Source organism: Saimiri boliviensis, chromosome X (assembly GCF_048565385.1).
Source record: "Saimiri boliviensis isolate mSaiBol1 chromosome X, mSaiBol1.pri, whole genome shotgun sequence".
NCBI classification, from domain to species: Eukaryota; Metazoa; Chordata; class Mammalia; order Primates; family Cebidae; genus Saimiri; species Saimiri boliviensis.
The window spans coordinates 64,279,660-64,300,526 of NC_133470.1; the positions used below are offsets into that span (position 1 = coordinate 64,279,660).

The window sequence follows — 20,867 nt, forward strand, 5'->3', positions numbered from 1 at the left end:
TAAATAGCTGGAATTTAATTAAACTAAAGAGCTTTTGCACAGCAAAAGGAGCAGTCAGCAGAGTAAATAGACAACCCACAGAGTGGGAGAAAATCTTTACAATCTATACATCTGACAAAGGAGTAATATCCAGAATCTGCAAGGAACTCAAACAAATTAGAAAGAAAACAAAATTCCATCAAAAAGTGGGTTAAGGGCACGAATAGACAATTCTCAAAAGAAGATATACAAATGGCCAACAAACATATTAAAAAAATGCTCATGATCACTAATTATCAGTGAGATGCAAATTAAAACCACAAATAAATACCACTTAGTTCTGCAAGAATGGCCATAATCAAAAAATAAAAAAAAAAAAATTAGATGTTGGCATGGATGCAATAAACAGAGAATACTTCTGCAGTGCTGGTGGAAATGTCAACTAATGGAAAACAGTGTGGAGATTCCTTAAAGAACTAAAAGCAGAACTACCATTTGATCCAGCAATCCCACCACTGGGTATCTACCCAGAGGAAAAGAAGTCATTATACAAAAAAATACTTGCACACCCATGTTTATAGCACATAATTTGCAATTTAAAAACATGGAAACAAACGAAATGTCCATCAATCAATGAGTGGATTAAGAAGCTGTGAGATGTATATAGATATAATGGGATACTACTCAACCATAAAAAGGAATTAATTAATGGTTTTTGCATTGACCTGGATGAAATTGGAGACTATTCTAAATGAAGTAACTCAGGAATGGAAAACCAAACATTGTATGTTCTCACTCATAAGTGGGACCTTAGCTATGATGGTTGCAGAGGCATAAGAATGATACAATGGACTTTGTGGAGTCTTGGGGCAAAAGGGTAGGAAGGGGGTGAGAGATAAAAGACTACAAATAGGGTGCAGTGTATACCACTTGGGTGATGGGTGCACCAAAATCTCACAAATCAACACTAAAGAACTTAGTTATCTAACTAAACACCTCCTGTTCCCCAATAACCTATGGAAATAAAAAAATAAAAAATAAAAAACATCTCTATAGGCAAGTTAAAAAAACAATAAAGACAGAAATACCACTGGACTCAGCAATCCCATTACTGGGTATATACCCAAAGGAACATAAATCATTGTATTATTAAAGACACATACACACATATGTTCCCTCCAGCACTATTTACAATAACAAAGACATGGAATCAACCTAACTTCCCATCAATGATAGAATGGATATAAAAAAAAAATTGTTACATATACACCATGGAATACTATGCAGCCATAAAAATTATGAGATCATGTCCTTTGCAGGGACAAGGATGGAGCTGGAGTCTATTATCCTTAGCAGGCTAACACAGGAACACAAAACCAAATATCGCATGTGCTCACTTATAAGTGGGAGCTAAATGATGAGAACACATGGACACATAGTAGGGAGCAACGCACACTGGAGCCTACTGAAGAGTGCGTGGTGTGAGGAGAGAGAGGATCAGGAAAGATAACTAGTGGGTACTAGGCTTAATACCTGGGCGATGAAATAATCTTTACAACAAAACCCCAGACATCAGTTTACCTATGTAACAAACCTGCACATATACCCCTGAACTTGAAAGTTAAAAAAAAAAAAAAAAGATTATTGTGGTCCATCTCAGACCTACTGAATCAGAATTTCAAAAATGAGCCATGAGAACCTGCCTGCGTTTTAACAAGCTCTACAATTATTGTGGTACATACTGATGTTTAAAAAGTACTGCCCTTGACACTCTTACTTCAGGCCGTTATAGTGAGTCCACACACTTAAAAATAAGCGTCTGTCCAAGTACTTAAAAGATACAAAATGATAGTGGATCTGAAATGCGGCCTGAATCCCCATGACAACGTGTACATTGTAAGGCCAAACCAATAGAGAAAAGAAAAGCTTTGGCGGTCAAGCACACTTGGGAAGCTGCAGTTTCTAGAACAGTCTGGTAGAGGACAGGCTCTTCAGCAGCCTGCTACGTATTTTTTACTTCTTCCTTCCATTATGCAGACAAGCTAACTGAAGATGCGGTTACTGAGGTATTATTTCTCTGCTAGGTCACAAAGTCTGAAAACATGGGCCTTATGTGTGTAACTGTGTATCATCACTTGCCACCTCCAGTTTCTCCTGGCTCTATCTATCATCCAAAGTTCTGAATGCAGAAGCCCTAGGGCCCCCCTTCAAGCTGGCATCCCTGGCCTCCCTCGGGGGCTTCGCTACCTGTGGGAACCCACGCAGCAGGGGTCACTCAAAGGGTTAACAATCAGTGGCGCCGCAGAGTGGCAGAAAGTGAAGCCAATAGGGTGTCTAGGCAGGCAGTACGTCTGATGTGGGCGGGAATGAGACAAAGTGTGCTAAAGGAAACCAACAGCGGCCTAGGGGTGAAAGGACAGCCAGGGTTTGATGTTCTCGGGAGGCGGGGGCAACCGAGAGAGCGCGTGAGCATTTGTCCTTTTACCCGTTTGTCTTTAGCCTTATTGTTCGGTAGCAGCGGGGATAGCCCAGGGCCGGTGTATGGCCACGGAGTTACAGTGTCCGGACTCCATGCCCTGTCACAACCAGCAAGTAAACTCTACCTCAACCCCAAGTCCTGAGCAGCTGCGACCTGGCGACCCGATCCCGGACCCTGCAGGGGGAACCAGAGCCCCCAGGGCCAAGGTGACTCTTCTCACGGGGCACGCCCATTCTAGTGCGCCGGCCGAGCAGGACACCGGGGCCTGTGGCGGCTCCAGCCTCATCTCAGAGAGCAACAGTGGTAGTGGTGACAGTAGCAGCTATGACGCACCAGCTGGCGACTCCTTCCTAGGGGACTGTGAACTCTCCCGGCAGATCGGGGCGCAGCTTAAGTTGCTGCCTATGAATGATCAGATCCGGGAGCTGCAGACCATCATCCGGGACAAGTAAGCCCAGAGCGGGAGGGGAAAGGGAAGTGGAGAGTTTCCTAGGCTGTGGGCGGGGCTAAGAGATAGTGTTCTGGGCCTTGGCAAACTTTGGAGATTGGGATAAGACATTTTATTTGGTGTGCGTGCATGCGTGCGTGTGTGTGTGTCTCGTGTGACTCAAACGCCAACATTTTCTTTCCTAGTTCCGGTGTTTAACATCACTTTGGGTAGGGAGGAAGACTAGATAGCCTCTGCCTCTGGGCTCTTTGTCTCTCCCAGCGAAGACAACTCCTTGGCCATTCCAGGCAGGTAAACTCCCCTATTCTATTTGCCCAGTGATCGTCCACGTGGTAAACCTGTAACCCAGAAATGGTTACTACCCAAGGTTATGCACCACCAATCACCTCAGGCTCATAAATAGAAATAAAGTAATTTCAAGGAAATTCTATTGTGCTCCACAGGCCCTGACCCTTTAGTATTTGCTACTGCAAATAAGGTCTTTTAGTCTTGGAGTTAAGGTTTACTTTGTCACATGAAATCTTATCATCCAACTCTTATCAAGATTTTTTTTTTTTACTGTAAACTCACAGAACATAGTTACTGGATCAAAGGGAGCCTAAAGGAACCTTTGGCACCTCCTAATCCCACGAACAAATGTAGCCAGAGCTTCATGTTAAAATGTTATTTTGAAATTTCTAAACCTACGTTGTAAATCGATTTTCTTCAGGGAAATATGTACCATGATGACCTACAGCGTTTTTGTTTATTGGCAGCACTTTATTTGTGTGTGTGTGTGTGTGTTGGTTTTATTATTTACTTGTTAATACATATTTTTTGAAAAATCTATCATTCTATTTTATTTGTTCATTTCTTTATTCATATATATTTTTTATTGTACTTTAGATTCTGGGTCACATGTGCAGATCATGCAGGATTCTTGCCTAAGTACACACACGGCAATGTGGTTTGCTGCCTCTACCCCCGGTCACCTGTATTTGGCATTTCTCCCCATGTTATCCCTCCCCAACCTCCCTATCCCCCACTGTCCTTCCCCTAGTCCCTCACAATAGACCCCAGTGTGTGATGCTCCCCTCCCTGTGTCCATGTGTTCTCATTGTTCAACACTCGCCTATGAGTGAGAACATGCAGTGTTTGATTTTCTATTCTTGTGTCAGTTTGCTGAGATTGATGGTTTCCAGATTCATCCATGTCCCTGCAAAGGACACAAACTCATCCTTTTTTACGGCTGCATAGTATTCCATAGTGTATACGTGCCACATTTTCCCTGTCCAGTCTATCATTGATGGGCATTTGCATTGCTTCCAGGTCTTTGCTATTGTAAACAGTGCTGCAATTAACATATGTGTGCATGTGTCTTTATTTTTATTATTTTTTATTGCATTTTAGGTTTTGGAGTACATGTGAAGAACATGCAAGGTTGTTGCATAGGTACACACATGGCAGTGTGCTTTGCTGCCTTCCGTCCCCTTGCCTGTATCTGTCATTTCTCCCCATGCTATCTCTTCCCACCTCCCCACCCCCCGTCCCTCCCCCATTTCCCCCCAATGGACCCCAGTGTGTAGTGCTCCCCTCCCTGTGTCCATGTGTTCTCATTGTTCAACACCCGCCTATGCGTGAGAACATGCGGTGTTTGATTTTCTGCTCTTGTGTCAGTTTGCTGAGAATGATGGTTTCCAGGTTCATCCATGTCCCTACAAAGGATGTGAACTCATCATTTTTGATGGCTGCATAATATTCCATGGTGTATATGTACCACATTTTCCCTATCCAGTCTATCATCATTGGGCATTTGGGTTGGTTCCAGTTCTTTGCTATTGTGAACAGTGCTGCAATGAACATTCGTGTGCATGTGTCCGTATAGTAGAATGATTTATAATCCTTTGGATATCTACCCACAATGGTTGAACTAATTTACACTCCCACCAACAGTGTGCAAGTGCTCCTACTTCTCCATATCCTCTCCAGCATCTGTTATCTCCAGATTTTTTAATGATCACCATTCTAATCAGCATGAGATGGTATCTCAATCTAGTTTTGATTTGTCCTTCTCTCATGACCAGTGATGATGAGCATTTTCTCATATGCTTGTTGGCCTCAGATATGTCTTCTTTTGAAAAGTGTCTGTTTATATCCTTTGCCCACTTTTGAATGGGCTGTTTGTTTTTTTCTTGTAAATTTGTTTTAGTTCTTTGTAGATTCTGGATATTAGCCCTTTGTCAGATGGGTAGATTGCAAAAAGTTTTTCCCATTCTGTTAGCTGCCGATTCACTCTAATAATTATTTCTTTTGCTGTACAGAAGCTCTGGAGTTGAATTAGATCCCATTTGTCTATTTTGGCTTTTGTTGCCAGTGCTTTTGGTGTTTTAGTCATGAAGTCCTTGCCTATGCCTATGTCCTGAATGGTTTTGCCTAGATTTTCTTCTAGAGTTTTTATGGTGTTAGGTCTTATGTTTAAGTCTTAATTCATCTGGAGTTAATTTTAGTGTAAGGTGTCAGGAAGGGGTCCGGTTTCCGTTTTCTGCACATGGCTAGCCAGTTATCCCAACACCATTTATTTAACAGGGAATCCTTTCCCCATTGCTTGTTTTTATCAGGTTTGTCAAAGATCAGATGGTTGTAGATTTGTGGCGTTGCTTCCAAGGCCTCTGTTCTATTCCATTGGTCTTTATCTCTGTTTTGGTACCAGTACCATGTTGTTTTGATTACTGTTGCCTTGTAGTATAGTTTTAAGTCAGGTAGCATGATGCCTCCAGCTTTGTTCTTTTTCCTTAGGATTGTCTTGGCTATGTGGGCTCTCTTTTGATTCCATATGAAGTTTAAGGTGTTTTTTTTTTTTTTTTTTTTCAGTTCTGTGAAGAGCATCATAGGTAGATTGATGGGGATAGCATTGAATCTATAAGTTACTAGGAGCAGTATGGCCATTTTCACAATATTTATTCTTCCAAATCATGACCATGGAATGCTTTCCCATCTGTTTGTGTGCTCTCTTATTTTCTTGAGCAGTGGTTCATAGTTCTCCTTGAGGAGTTCCTTTGCATCCTTTGTTCGTTTTATTTCTAGGTATTTTATTCTCTTTGTAGCAATTGTGAATGGGAATTTGCTCTTGATTTGGTTCTCTTTTAGTCTGTTATTGGTGTATAGGAATGCTTGTGATTTCTGCACATTGATTTTGTATACCAAGACTTTGCTAAAGTTGCTTATCAGTTTAAGGAGATTTGGGCTGAGACAATGGGGTCTTCTAAATATACAATCATGTCATCTGCAAATAGAGACAATTTGACTTCCTCCTTTCCTAATTGAAAACCCTTTATTTCTTTTTCCTGCCTGATTGCTCTGGCTAGAACTTCCAATACTATACTGAATAGGAGTGGTGAGAGAGGGCATCCTTGTCTAGTGCCAGATTTCAAATGGAATGCCTCCAGTTTTTGCACATTTAGTATGATGTTCAATGTGGGTTTGCCATAAATAGCTTTTATTGTTTTGAGATATGTTCCATCTATACCTAGTTTATTGAGAGTTTTTAGCATAAAGGGCTGTTGAATTTGGTTGAAGGCCATTTCAGCATCTATCGAGATGATCATGTGGTTTTTGTCTTTGGTTCTGTTTATGTGGTAGATTATGTTTATAGACTTGTGTATGTTGAACCAGCCTTGCATCCCAGGGATGAAGCCTATTTGATGGTGATGGATAAGCTTTTTTGATGTGCTGTTGCAATTGTTTGCCAGTCTTTTATTGAAGATTTTTGCATTTATGTTCATCATGGATATTGGCCTGAAGTTTTCTTTTTCTTTTTTTTTTTTTTGTTTAGTCTCTGCCAGCTTTTGATATCGGGATGATGTTGGTCTGATAAAATGATTTGGGAAGCATTCCCTCTTTTGTATTGTTTGGAATAGTTTCAGAAGGAATGGTACCAGCTCCTCTTTGTCTGGGTGAATTCGGCTGTGAACCCATCTAGACCTGGGCTTTTTTTGGTTGGTAGACTATTAATTGCTGCTTCGCCTTCAGCCCTTGTTATTGGTCTATTCAGGATTTCAACTTCTTCCTGGTTTAGACTTGGGAGGGTACAAGTGTCCAGGAATGTATCAATTTCTTCCAGGTTTACTGGTTTATGTGCATAGAATTGTTTGTGGTAATCTCTGATGGTAGTTTGTATTTCTGTGGAATCTGTGGTGATATCCCCTTTATCATTTTTTATTGCATCTATTTTGTTCTCTCTTTTCCTTTTATTAATATAGCTAATGGCCTGTCCATTTATTAATCTTTTCAAGAAACCAGCTCCTGTATTTATTGATTTTTTGAAGGGTTTTTGGTGTCTCTATCTCCTTCAGTTCTGCTCTGATCTTAGTTATTTCTTGTCTTCTTTAGCTTTTGAGTTTTTATTGTTGTTGTTGTTGTTGTTGTTTTTTTTTTTTTTTTTTCAATTTCGATGTTAGGGTGTTGATTTTAGATCTTTCCTCACTTCTCATGTGGACATTTATTGCTATAAATTTTTCTCTAGACACTGCTTTAAATGTGTCCCAGATATTCTGGTACATTGTGTATTTGTTCTTGTTGGTTTCAAATAAATCTTTATTTCTGCCTTCATTTCATTGTTTATCCAGTCAACATTCAAGAGCCAGTTGTTCAGTTACCATGAAGTTGTGTGGTTCTGAGTTAGTTTCTTAATCCTAAGTTCTAATTGATTGCACTGTGGCCTGAGAGACTGTTATGATTTCCATTCTTTTGCATTTGCTGAGTGATTTGCTTCCAATTATGTGGTCAGTTTTAGAGTAGGTGTGACATAGTGCTGAAGAATGTATATTCTATGGATTTGAGGTGGATGGTTCTGTAGATGTCTATTAGATTTGCTTGGTCCAGATCTGAGTTCAAGTCCTGGATATCCTTGTTAATTTTCTGTCTGGTTGATCTGTCTAGTATTGAGAGTGGAGTGTTAAAATCTCCCACTGTTATTGTGTGGGAGTCTAAGTCTCTTTGTAGGTCATTAAGAACTTGCTTTATATATCTGGGTGTTTCTGTATTGGGTTCATATATATTTAGGATAGTTAGCTCTTGTTGTTCTATTGATCCTTTTACCATTATGTAATACCCTTCTTTGTCTCTTTTGATCTTTGTTGGTTTAAAGTCTGTTTTATCAGAGACTAGGATTCCAAGTCCTGCTTCTTTTTGCTCTCCATTTGCTTGGTAAATCTCTCTCCATCCCTTTATTCTGAGTCTATATGTGTCCTTGCACATGAGATGGGTTTCCTGAATACAGCACGCCAATGGGTTTTGACTTTATGCAATTTGTCAGTCTGTGTCTTTTGTTTGGGGCATTTAGTCCATTTATGTTTAAGGTTAATATTGTTATGTGTGAATTAGATCCTACCATTTTGATGCTAGCTGGATGTTTTGCCCGTTAGTTGATGCAGTTTTTTCATTGTGTTGATGCTCTTTACCATTTAGTACATTTTTGGAGTGGCTGTTACTGGTTGTTCCTTTCTATTTTTAGTGCTTCTTTCAGGAGTTTTTGTAAGGCAGGCCTGGTTGTGATGAAATATCTGAGCAACTGCTTGTTCATGAAGGATTTTATTTCTCCTTCACATATGAAGCATCGTTTGTCTGGTAATGAAATTCTGGGTTAAAAATTCTTTTCTTTAAGGATGTTGAATATTGGTCCCCACTCTCTTCTGGCTTGTAGGGTTTCTGCTGAGTGATCTGCTGTGAGTCTGATGGGCTTCCCTTTGTGGGTAACCCGACCTTTCTCTCTGGATACCTTTAGCATTTTTTCCTTCATTTTCACCCTGGTGAATCTGACAATTATGTGCCTTGGGGTTGCTCTTCTTAAGGAATATCTTTGTGATGTTCTCTGTATTTCCTGGAATTGAATGGTGGCCTTCCTTGCTAGGTTGGGGCAGTTCTCCTGGATAATATCCTGAAGAGTGTTTTCCCACTTGGATTCATTCTCTCTGTCACATTCAGGTACACCTATCAAATGTAGATTAGGTCTTTTCACATAATACCATATTTCTTGGAGGCTTTGTTAATTTCTTTTCACTCTTTTTTCTCTAATCTTGCCTTCTCATTTTATTTCATTGAGTTGATCTTCAATCTCCGATATACTTTCTTCTGATTGGTTGATTCAGCTATTGAAACTTGTGTATGCTTTGTGAAGTTCTTGTGATGTGTTTTTCAGTTCCATTAGGTTGATTATATTCCACTCTAAGCTCTTTATTCTTGTTAGCATTTCGTTTAACCTGTTTTCAAGGTTCTTAGTTTCTTTGCATTGGGTTAGAAGATGTTTTTTTCACTCTGAGAAGTTTGTTATTACCCATCTTCTGAAGCCTATTTCTATCAATTTGTCAGATTCATTCTCCATCCAGCTTTGTTCCCTAGCTAATGAGGAGTTGTGATCCCTTGGAGGAGGAGAGGCTTTCTGGTCTTTGGTGTTTTCATCCCTTTTGCACTCGCTTCTTTCCATATTCATGGCTTTATCTACCTGTGATCTTTGTAGTTGGTGACTTTCGGATGGAGTCTCTGTGTGGATGCCCTTTTTGTTGATGTTAAAACTATTTCTTTCTGTTTCTTAGTTTTCCTTTTAACCGTCAGTCCCCTCTTCTGCAGGACTGCTGGAGTTCCACTCCAGACCCTGATTTCTTGGGGTCACGTGTTGGGGCTTCAGAACAGTAAGGGTTGCTGCCTGTTTCTTCTGTTATCCTCATCCCAGAAGGGTACCCACCAGATGTTCTCCTGAACTCTCCTTTAGCAGATGTTTCTTTGGGTATACAGGGGTCAGGGAGATGCTTGAGGAGACAGTCTGTCCCTTATTGGAGCTCAAGTGCTGAGCTGTGAGCTTCATTGTTCCGTTCAGTGCTGTGCTGGGAGTTCCGTTTTTCTCTGTAGAGCTGCTGGGCAGGTACATTTAAGTCTGCTACAATGGAACTCATAACCACCTCTTTTCCCAGGTGCTCTGTCCTAGGAAGGCCAAGCTTTATTTTTTAAGTTCCTGACATGCTCCTGCCTTTTTTCATAGATGCCCTGCCAAGCACAGAGTTAGTCTTGTCACAGTCTGCCAGCAGAGACATTGCTGAGCTGACACAGGCTCTGCTCAGCCGCTGTGTGAACTTCCTTGAGGTGTTGTTTACAGAGGTACATTTAGAACTGCCTTCGTATTGGCAGACTGCCTAGGTAGTGGCAGATGTCCTTCCCCCACTGAACTGGGCTGAGTAGTATTCCATTGTATATATGCACTAGTTTCTTTATCCACTCATTGATTGATGGGCATTTAAGTTGGTTCCATATTTTTGCAATTGTGAATTGTGCTGCTATAAAGATACGTGTTCAAATATCTTTTTTGGTATAATGATTTCTTTTCCTCTGTGCCGGTATCATTTTCATATAATGACTTATTTTCTTCTGTGTAGATACCCAGTAGTAGGATTGCTGGATCAAATGGTAATTCTGCCTTTATTTCTTTAAGGAATCTCCACACTGTTTTCCATTAGTTGACACTCCTACAAGCAGTGTAGAAGTGTTTTCTGTTTGCTGCATCCATGCCAACACCTATTATTTTTTGATTTTTTTATGGCCATTCTTGCAGAGTAAGGTGGTACTGCATTGTCATTTCTCTTATAATTAGTTATGTTGAGCATGTTTTCATATATTTATGTATCTTCTTTTGAGAATTGTCTATTTATGTCCTTAGCCCACATTTTGAAAGACTAGTTTGTTTTTTTCTTGCTAATTTGTTTGAGTTCCTTGTAGATTCTGGATATTACTCCTTTGTAAGTTGTATAGATTGTGAAGAGGTTCTCCCACTCTCTGGGTTGTATATTTACTCTGATAACTGTTCCTTTTGCTTTGCAAAAGATCTTTAGTTTAATTAAGTCCCAGCTATTTATCTTTGTTTTTCTTGCATTTGCATTTGTGTTCCTGGTCAAGAAATCCTTGACTAATCCAATGTCTAGAGAGGGTTTTTCCAATGTTATCGTTTAGAACTTTTATAGTTTCAGGTCTTAGATTTCAGTCCTTAATTCATCTTGCATTGATTTTTGTATAAGTTGAGAGGTGAGGATCCTGTTTCATTCTCCTACATGTGGCTAGCCAATTATCCCAGCACCACTAGTTGAAAATGGTATCCTTTCCCCACTTTATATTTTTGTTTGCTTTGTTGAAGATCAGTTGGTTTTATGTATTGAGATTTATTTCTGGGTTCTCTATTCTGTTCCATTGGTTTGTGTGCCTATTTTTATACCAGTGCCATGCTGTTTTGATGACTGTGGCCTTATACTATAGTTTGAAATCAGGTAGTGTGATGCTTCCAAATTTCTTCTTTTTGCTTAGCTTTGCTTTTGGCCTCTTTTTGGTTCCATATGCAGTTTAGAATTGTTTTTTTTCTAATATTGTGAAGAATGATGGTGGTATTTTGGTGGGAATTGCATTGGATTTGTAGGTTGCTTTTGGCAGTATGGTCATTTTCACAGTATTAATTCTACCTATCCATGAGCATGGGAAGTGTTTCCATTTGTTTGTGTCATCTATGATTTCTTTCAGCAGTGTTTTGTAGTTTTCCTTGTAGAGGTCTTTAACCTCCTTGGTTGTATATATTCCTAAGAATTTTTTTTTTTTTTTCAGCTATTGTAAAAGGGTTGAGTTCTTGATTTGATTCTCAGCTTGGTCACTGTTGTTGTATAGAAGAGCTACTGATTTGTGTACATTAATCTTATTCTGGTAATTTTGCTGAATTCTTTTATCAGTTCTAGGAGCATTCTGGAGGAGTCTTTAGGGTTTTTAAGGTAAACGATCATATCATCAGCAAATAGTGACAGTTTGACTTCCACTTTACCAATTTTGATGCCCCTTATTTCTTTCTCTTGTCTATTTGCTCTGGTTAAGATTTCCAATACTATGTTGAAGAGGAATGGTGAGAGTGAGCGTCCTTATCTTGTTCCAGTTCTCAGAGGGACTGCTTTCAACTTTTCCCCATTCAGTATTATGTTGACTGTGTGTTTGTTGTAGATGGCTTTTATTACATTACATTATGTTCCTTGTATGCCGATTTTGTTGAGAGTTTTAATCATATAGGGATACTGCATTTTGTTGAATACTTTTTCTGCATCTATTGAGATGATCATGTGAGGTTTGTTTTTAATTCTGTTTATGTGGTGTGTCACATTTATTGACTTGTGTATGTTAAACCATCCCTGCATCCATGGTATGAAACCCACTTGATCATAGTGGATTATCTTTTTGATGTATTGTTGGAATTTGTTAGGATTTTAGCATCTATGTTCATCAAGGATATTGGTATGTAGTTTTCATTTTTTGGTCATATCCTTCCCTGGTTTTGGTATTATGGTAATACTGGCTTCATGGAATGAATTAGAGATAGTCCCCTCTTTATTTGTCTTGTGGAATAGGATCAAAAGGAATGTTACTGATTCTTCTTTGAATGTCTCATGGAATTCTACTGTAAATCTGTCTGGTCCTGGAATTTTTTTGTTGGTAATTTTTAAATTACCATTTCAGTCTTGCTGGTTGTTATTCATCTGTTCAGGATACCAAATTCTTCCTGATTTAGGCTAGGAGGGTTGTATATTTTCCAGTATTGTATCTATCTTTTCTAGATTTTCTAGTTTATATGTGTAAGGATGTTCATAATTGCCCTGAATGATCTTTTGTGTTTCTGTGGCATTGATTGTAATATCCCCTGTTTCATTTCTTAGTGAGGTAATTTGGATTTTCTCTCTTCTTTCCTTGGTTAATCTTGCATCAATTTAATTTATCTTTTCAGAGAACCAGCTTTTTATTTCATTTATTTTTTTGTTTGTGTGTTTCAATTTCATTTAGTTCTGCTCTGATCTTGGTGTTTTCCTTTGTTCTGCTGGGTTTGTGTTTGTTTTTTTTCTTGTTTCTCTAGTTCCTTGAGGTGGGACCTTATAATGTCAGTTTGTGCTCTTTCAGTCTTTTGGTGTTTAGGGCTATGAACTTTCTTTTTAGCACTGTCTTTGTTGTATCCCAGAGGTTTTGGTAGGTTGTGTCATTATTGTCATTCAGTTTGAATAATTTTCAAATTTTCATCTTGATTTTGTTTTTGACCCAGTGATCATTCAGGAGCAGGTTATTCAATTTCATGTATTTCCATGGTTTTGAAGGTTACTTTTGGAGTTGATTTCCAGTTTTATTCTACTGCGGTCTGAGAGAGTGCTTGGTATAATTTCAGTGTTCTTAAACTTATTGAGGCTCCTTTTATGGCCTATTATATGATCAATTTGGAAAAGTTCCGTGTGCTGTTGAATGGAATGTATATTCTGCAATTGTTGGATGAAATGTTCTGTGTATATCTGTTAAGTCCATTTTTTCCAAGGTATAATTTAAGTCTATTGTTTCTTTGTTGACTTTCTGTCTTGACCTGTCCAGTACTGTCAGTGGAGTATTGAAGTCCCCCACCATTATTGTGTTGCTGTCTAACCCATTTCTTAGGTCTGTTAGTAATTGTTTTATAAATTTGGAAGGTCCAGTGTTAGGTGCATATATGTTTAGAATTGTTATAGTTTTCTGTTGGACAAACCCTTTTCCTATTATATAATGTCTCTTTTTGTCTTTTTAACCATTGTTACCTTCAGGTTTGCTTTGTCTGATACAAGAATAGCTACTCCAGCTTGCTTTTGGTGTCCATTTGCATAAAATATCTCTTTCTACTCCTTTATCATTAGTTTATGTGAGTCCTTATGTGTTAGGTGAGTCTCCTGAAGGCAGCAGATAGTTGGTTGGTGAGTTCTAATCCATTCTGCAGTTTTATATTTCTTAAGTGGAGCATTTAGGTTATTTACATTTAATGTTAGTATTGAAATGTGAGGTTCTCTTGCATTGATTATTCTCTTTGTTGCCTGTGTACTTTGTTTTTTTTTTTTTTTGTTTTTAGTTTTGCTCTTTAACTTGCATTTTTGTTTAATAGGTCCTATGTTATTTATGCTTTAAAGGGATTCTGTTTTGATGTTTTTCCAGGATTTGTTTCAAAATTTGGAGCTCCTTTTAGCAGTTCTTGTAGTGGTGGCTTGATAATGGTGAATTCTCTCAGCCTTTGTCTGTATCTTTCCTTCATATATGAAGCTTAGATAAACATATATATATATTTGTTTGAGGAGGCTGAAGATAGGGCCTCAATCCCTTCTAGCTTGTAGGGTTTCTTCTGATAAATCTGCTGTTAATCTGATAGGTTTTCCTTTATAGTTACCTGATGCTTTTGTCTTATAGCTCTTAATATTTTTTCCTTCATCTTAACTTTGGATAGCCTGATGACAGTGTGCCTAGATGATGATCTTTTTGTGATGCATTTTCCAGGTGTTCTTTATGCTTCCTGTATTTTGATGTCTATGTCTCTAGCAAGGCTGGGGAAGTTTTCCTCAATTATTCTCCCAAATATGTTTTCCACACTTTTAGAATTCTCTTCTTTTTCCAGACCACTGAATATTCTTAGGTTTAGTTCTTTAACATAATCCCAGACTTCTTGGAGGCTTTATTCACATTTTCTTATTCTTTTTTTCTTTGTGTTTGTTAGATTAGGTTAATTCAAAGGCCTTGCCTTTGAGCTCTCAATTTCTGTCTTCTACTTGTTCAATTCAATTGCTGAGAATTCCTCATATCTAAAAGTGTGTCCAAAGTTTCCTGAATTTTTGATTGTTTTTTTCTTTGAGTCATATATTTCCTTGACTGTGTCTCCCTTCACTTCTTGTATTGTTTTTGGATTTCCTTGCATTGGGCCTTGCCTTTCTCTAGTACCTCCTTGATTAGCTTAATAACTAACTTCCTGAATTCTTCTTCAGGTAAATCAGGGATTTCTCCTTGGTTTGGATCTATTGCTGGTGAACTAGTGGAATTTTTGTGGGGTGTTAAAGAGCCTTGTTTTGTCATATTACCAGGGTTTGTTTTCTGATTTCTTCTCATCTGTGTATGCTCTTTCAGAGGGAAGGTCTAGGACCAAAGGCTGTTGTTCAGATTCTTTTGTCCCATGGGGTATTCCCTTGATATAGTACTCTCCCTCTTTTGCTATGTATGTGGCTTCCTGCGAGCCAAATTGCTGTGATTGTTTTCCCTCTTCTGAGTCCAGCCACCCAGCAAGTCTAACTGGCTCTGGGCTTGTACTGGGTGTCGTCTGCATGGAGTTCTGTGACATGAACCATCTGTGGGTCTGTCAGCCATGGATACCAGTGCTTGTTCCAGTTGAGGTAGCAGGGGAGTGCAATTGACTCTGTAGGTGTTCTTAGTTTTGGTGGTTTGATGTTCTATTTTTGTGCTTGTTGGCCTCCTGCCAGGAGGTGGCACTTTCTAGAGATCACCACCTGTAGTAGTATGGAGAGGGACTGGTGGTGGGTGGGGCCCTAGAAATCCCAAGATTATATGTCCTTTGTCTTCTGCTAGGAAGGCAAATAAGGAAGAAACATCAGGTAGGGGCAGGGCTAGGTGCGCCTGAGCTCAGACTCTCCTTGGGCCACTCTTGCTGTGGCTGCTGTGGGGGATAGGGTTGAGATTCTCAGGTCACTGGAGTTGTGTACGTAGGAGGATAGGATTGTGGCTGTCTCTGCTGAGTCATGCAGGTTGTCAGCGAAGTAGGGCAAAGCCAGCAGTCACAGGCCTCACCCAGCTCCCATGCAAACCAAAGTGCTATTCTCACTCCCACTGTGCCCCCTCCAATAACTCCAAGTCGGTTTCCAGGCAGTGGGCAAGACTGGCTTGAAAAATTGCCCCAAGCTAACCAACTCCAACTTGCAAAAGAAAAGGGCTTGGTTCTGCTCCCACCTATAGAGTCCATGCACCGGATTTGTGCCCCCCCACTTCATTTCTAGCCAGGAGGCTTCTCACCCCATTGAAATTGTCACAAAGTTCAGCTAGAGATTTCCTTCTCCCTGTGGAGTCAGATGAGTCAGAAGATTTTGCTTTAGTCATTGTTGTAATGGGTGTACTTAGTACATGCTTTTTACAAGCCATGTTATAAAAACTTTTTCCTCTTCAAAAGGAATATTTTAATGATGTTTTCTTTGCCTGCAAGACTATGTATTGTTTTGCTGTTTGCATTGTATATACATGTCAATCTAATTCACAGGGAGAGAAGTATCATAAAGATACCTCTAAAAAATTGGCTACCTTGGCTGGGTGCAGTGGCTCACACCTGTAATCCCAGCACTTTGGGGGGATGAGGTGGGTGGATCACAAGGTCAAGAGATCAAGACCATCCTGGTCAACATGGTGAAACCCTGTCTCTATTAAAAATACAAAAATTAGCTGGGTATGTTGGTGCACGCCTGTAGTCCCAGCTACTCGGAAGGCTGAGGCAGGAGAATTGCTTGAACCCAGGAGGCAGAGATTGCGGTGAGCTAAGATCACGCCATTGCATTCCAACCTGGGTAACAAAAGCAAAACTCCACCTGAAAAAAAAAAAATTGGCTACCTTTTAGTAGTAAGCATTCACTTATTAGGGAAAAATATAAATCATGGCTTTTCTCAGAGACTTGGAATTGGAGAACTCCAAGCTGAAAAGAACATTACTATACTTTAGAAGCCTCACTGTTCTCATTGCTAAACTGGTGGTGATAATAAAATGTACTTCATGGCATATGTATACCTATGTAACAAACCTGCATGATCTGCACATGCACCCAAGAACTTAAAGTCTAAAAAAAAAGTTTGAGATGATGGACATGCTAATTTAATTACTCTCATCTGATCAGTCTACATTATACATATCAAGATATATACCCCTTGAATATGAAAAATTATTTGTTAATAAAAAATAAAATATTGAAAAAAATGTACTTCTTAAAATGTATGAGGATTGGATAAAATAATATGCTAAAAGTGGTTACTATTTGGCACCAAGGAAGCTTTTAATAAATGATGGCTTCTGGAAAAGAAGTTAGTAATGTGTGTATAACATTAGGTACCTCCTGTAATTTATGGACCATTTTAAGAAGAGTCATATAATTAAGTGTTTGTGGTTTAGGATATATAGTTGTTAAATTGATTTCTGTAAAAAAATGGTGGGAGGTTTAAGTTTATTCTGAATAGAGAGAAGAAACAGAATGAGTGATAAAATGTCAGTATCTGCTGTGAGAATTGAAGTTGTAATTCTCCCAGGGGAAGGTGTCCTCCGACATGCTAGAGAATCCCTCCATTTAGAAGTTGTAGTAATAGTAATAGTAGTAGTGAGGACTAGTAAGAAGAGGGGAGAAGCTCCCCATCTTAATTTTTTAATATTATAAAAATATTCTTCTTTTTAATATTTCTATATCTTGTGGACAAGTAAATATTAGTTTATTGAAAGAAAGCTCAGTGTCGGGCGAGGTGGCTCATGCCTGTAATCCCAGCACTTTGGGAGGCTGAGGCAGGTGGATCCCGAGGTTAAGAGATCGAGACCATCCTGGCCAACGTGGTGAAGCCCAATCTCTACTAAAAATACAAAAATTAACTGGGTGTGGTGGTGTGCACCTGTAGTTGCAGCTCCCCAGGATGCTGAGGCAGGAGAATCACTTGAACCCAGGAGGCGGAGGTTGCAGTGAGCCAAGATCACCCCTGCACTCCAACCTGAGCAACAGAGTGAGAATCCATATGAAAGAAGAAAATAAAAGAAAGAAAGCTCAGTGAGACTCTTAAAAAGGTTTCATGTTGGTTTGGGTCTACTATGAGATGCACATATTTTTAAATATACGCAATTGCTACAGACCCAGAAATTTTTAAAGTGCTTTATGGACAGTCTCACTTAACATATAGGGAAGAGTCAGGTTTAACAAGTCCACATTAAAATGAGGGTCTGCAAAAACATCTTTGAAATAAAACAGAGACACAACACACCAAAATCTCTGGGATGCAGCAAAAGCGGCATTAGGAGGAGTTTATAGTACTAAATACTTATCTCGGATCCGACTTTCAAGATGGCCACCTAAGAACAGCTCAGGACTTCAGCTCCCAGTGAAAGTGTAGAGGGTGAGTGGACGCCGCATTTCCAGACGAACTCTTATTGCCCACAGACCAGGAGATACCCAGGCAGAGGGGTCGCCAGCGTCGCAGTCCCAGCCGGTGCGGCTGTTTTGGCCCCCGCGGGGCTGATTCCGCCCGCGCGGCTGCTGTGACCACTCCCTGTTGCTGCCGTTCTCCGTAAAAAAGCCACTGGTCTGGGAGCCCTCTTAGCTGGCGAGCAGAGCCTTGAGACGGCAGAATAGCCCATTCATCTGAAATAGCGAGTCAGGCCAGGAGATTCCTAGGCAAAAAATCCGCCAGGAGCCGGCGCCGCGGTTCGAGCCGACTCCGTGAGTCGCAGCACGGGAGATCCCGGCGCCTTTTCAACAAGCGACCGGAACGCGGGGTCGTTCAACTTAAAAGAAAAGACTCTGAGTCAGGGAGCCAGGTGATTAGGCTCGGTTGGTCCCACCCCTCCACCCCCAACAACAACAAAAACAAAAACAGTAATTGGAAACCCTCTGGGTTGAGCCCTTCAAACCAAGCACAGCTGAACCGGGACGGTCCGGCTCCGTGGGGGAGGGGCTTCCGCCATTACTGAGACTCTCCACCACTACGGAGGCAGGCTGCCATTGCCGAGGCAACCCACCATTGCCGAGGCAACCTGCCACAACAGAGAGAGTCCGCCATAACAGAGGCGGGGCCACCATTGCCTAGACAGTTCTAACTACGCCCATATAAAAAGGACTATAGGGAAGAGTTCAGGGCAGCTGGGCGGAGCCCACAGCAGCTCAGCAAAGCCCCTGCGGGCAGGCAGAGGCTAGGCGTGCTGCTAGCTGGGCGAGTCCGACCTGAAAAAAAAAAAAAATCAAAAAAGGCAGTAGTGCAACGGAAACTCATAAAGCTCCAACTCCCTGGGACAGAGACAGACAACAGGTGGATAAACCCACAAAAATGGGTAGAAACCAGCGTAAAAAGGATGAAAACTCCCGAAACCAGAACACCTCTCCTCCTAAAAGTGATCACAACTCCTCACCAGCAAGGGAACCAGACCGGATGGAGAAGGAGGGTGATGAAATGACAGAATCAGACTTCAGAAGATGGGTAGTAAGAAACTACAATGAGCTAAAAGAACATGTTCTAACCCATCGCAAAGAAAATAGGAACCTTGAAAAAAGATTGGACGAACTGCTGACGAGAATGGACAGCATAGAGAGGAGAATAAGTGAATTGATGGAGCTGAAAAACGCAACACGAGAACTTCGTGAAGCATGCACAAGCTTCAACAGCCGAATTGACCAAGCAGAAGAAAGGATATCAGAGGTCGAAGACCAACTCAATGAAATAAAAAGAGAAGGCAAGAACAGAGAAAAAAGCGCAAAAAGGAATGAACAAAATCTTCAAGAAATGTGGGACTATGTGAAAAGACCTAATCTACGTCTGATAGGTGTACCTGAATGTGATGAAGAGAATGAATCCAAGCTGGAAAATACTCTTCAGGATATTATCCAGGAAAACTTCCCCAACCTAGCAAGGCAGACCAATATTCAAATCCAGGAAATACAGAGAACACCACAGAGAAATTCCTCAAGAAGAGCAACCCCAAGGCACATAATCGTCAGATTCACCAGGGTTGAAATGAAAGAGAAAATTCTAAGGGCAGCCAGAGAGAAAGGTCGGGTTACCCACAAAGGGAAGCCCATTAGACGCACAGCAGATCTCTCAGCAGAAACCCTACAAGCCAGAAGAGACTGGGGGCCAATATTCAACATCCTGAAAGAAAAGAACTTTCAACCCAGAATCTCCTATCCAGCCAAACTCAGCTTCATAAGTGAAGGAAAAATAAAATCCTTTGTGAACAAGCAAGCACTCAGAGATTTCATCACCACCAAACCTGCTCTACAAGAACTCCTGAAAGAGGCTCTACACATATAAAGGAACAACCAGTACCAGCCACTCCAAAAACACACCAAATGGTAAAAAAGCAGCAACACAATCAAGAATCTGCATCAACTAACCAACAAAACAGCCAGGTAGCATCAAAATGACAGCATCAAATTCACACATAACAATACTATCCCTAAATGTCAATGGACTAAATGCCCCAATCAAAAGACACAGACTGGCAAACTGGATAAAAAGCCAAAACCCATCAGTGTGCTGTATCCAGGAAACCCATCTTACATGCAAGGATACACAAAGGCTCAAAATAAAGGGATGGAGGAAGATCTACCAAGCAAATGGAGAGCAAAAAAAGGCAGGAGTTGCAATTCTCATCTCTGATAAAATAGACTTTAAAGCAACAAAGATCAAAAGAGACAAAGAAGGACGTTACATAATGGTAAAAGGATCACTGCAACAAGAAGAGCTAACGATCCTAAATATATATGCACCCAATACAGGAGCACCCAGATACATAAGGCAAGTTCTTAATGACTTACAAAGAGACTTAGACTCCCACACAATAATAGTGGGAGACTTTAACACCCCATTGTCAATATTAGACAGATCAACCAGACAGAAAATCAACAAGGATATCCAGGACCTGAACACAGACCTGGAACGAGCAAGCCTAATAGACATTTACAGAACTCTCCACCCCAAATCCACAGAATATACATTCTTCTCAGCACCACATCACACCTACTCTAAAATTGACCACATAATTGGCAATAAATCACTCCTCAGCAAATGCAAAAGAACAGAAATCATAACAAACAGTCTCTCAGACCACAGTGCAATCGAGTTAGAACTCAGAATGCAGAAACTAACTCAGAACCGCACAACTTCATGGAAACTGAACAACTTGCTCTTGAATGTTGACTGGATAAACAATGAAATGAAGGCAGAAATAAAGATGTTCTTCGAAACCAATGAGAACGAAGACACAACATACCAGAATCTCTGGGACACATTTAAAGCAGTCTCTAGAGGAAAATATATAGCAATGAGTGCCCACATGAGAAGAAAGGAGAGATCTAAAATTGACACCCTATCATCAAAATTGAAAGAGGTAGAGGAGCAAGATCA

General features: G+C 40.2%; 1 protein-coding gene across 2 annotated transcripts in view; it reads left to right on the forward strand.

Moving 5' to 3' along the window:
* Positions 1-2,326: 2,326 nt before the first annotated feature.
* The window catches only part of UPRT (uracil phosphoribosyltransferase homolog), a 52,240-nt gene continuing 33,699 nt past the window's right edge, over positions 2,327-20,867 (forward strand). The window contains exon 1 of one of the 2 annotated variants that reach the window (XM_003936859.4): positions 2,327-2,906. In XM_003936859.4, coding sequence (XP_003936908.1) covers positions 2,521-2,906 — 386 coding nt within the window. In that variant the 5' untranslated portion in view covers positions 2,327-2,520. Of the gene's footprint in view, positions 2,907-3,037; positions 3,198-20,867 lie in introns of those variants that run through there. The other variant, XM_074392342.1, reaches the window with a different exon arrangement.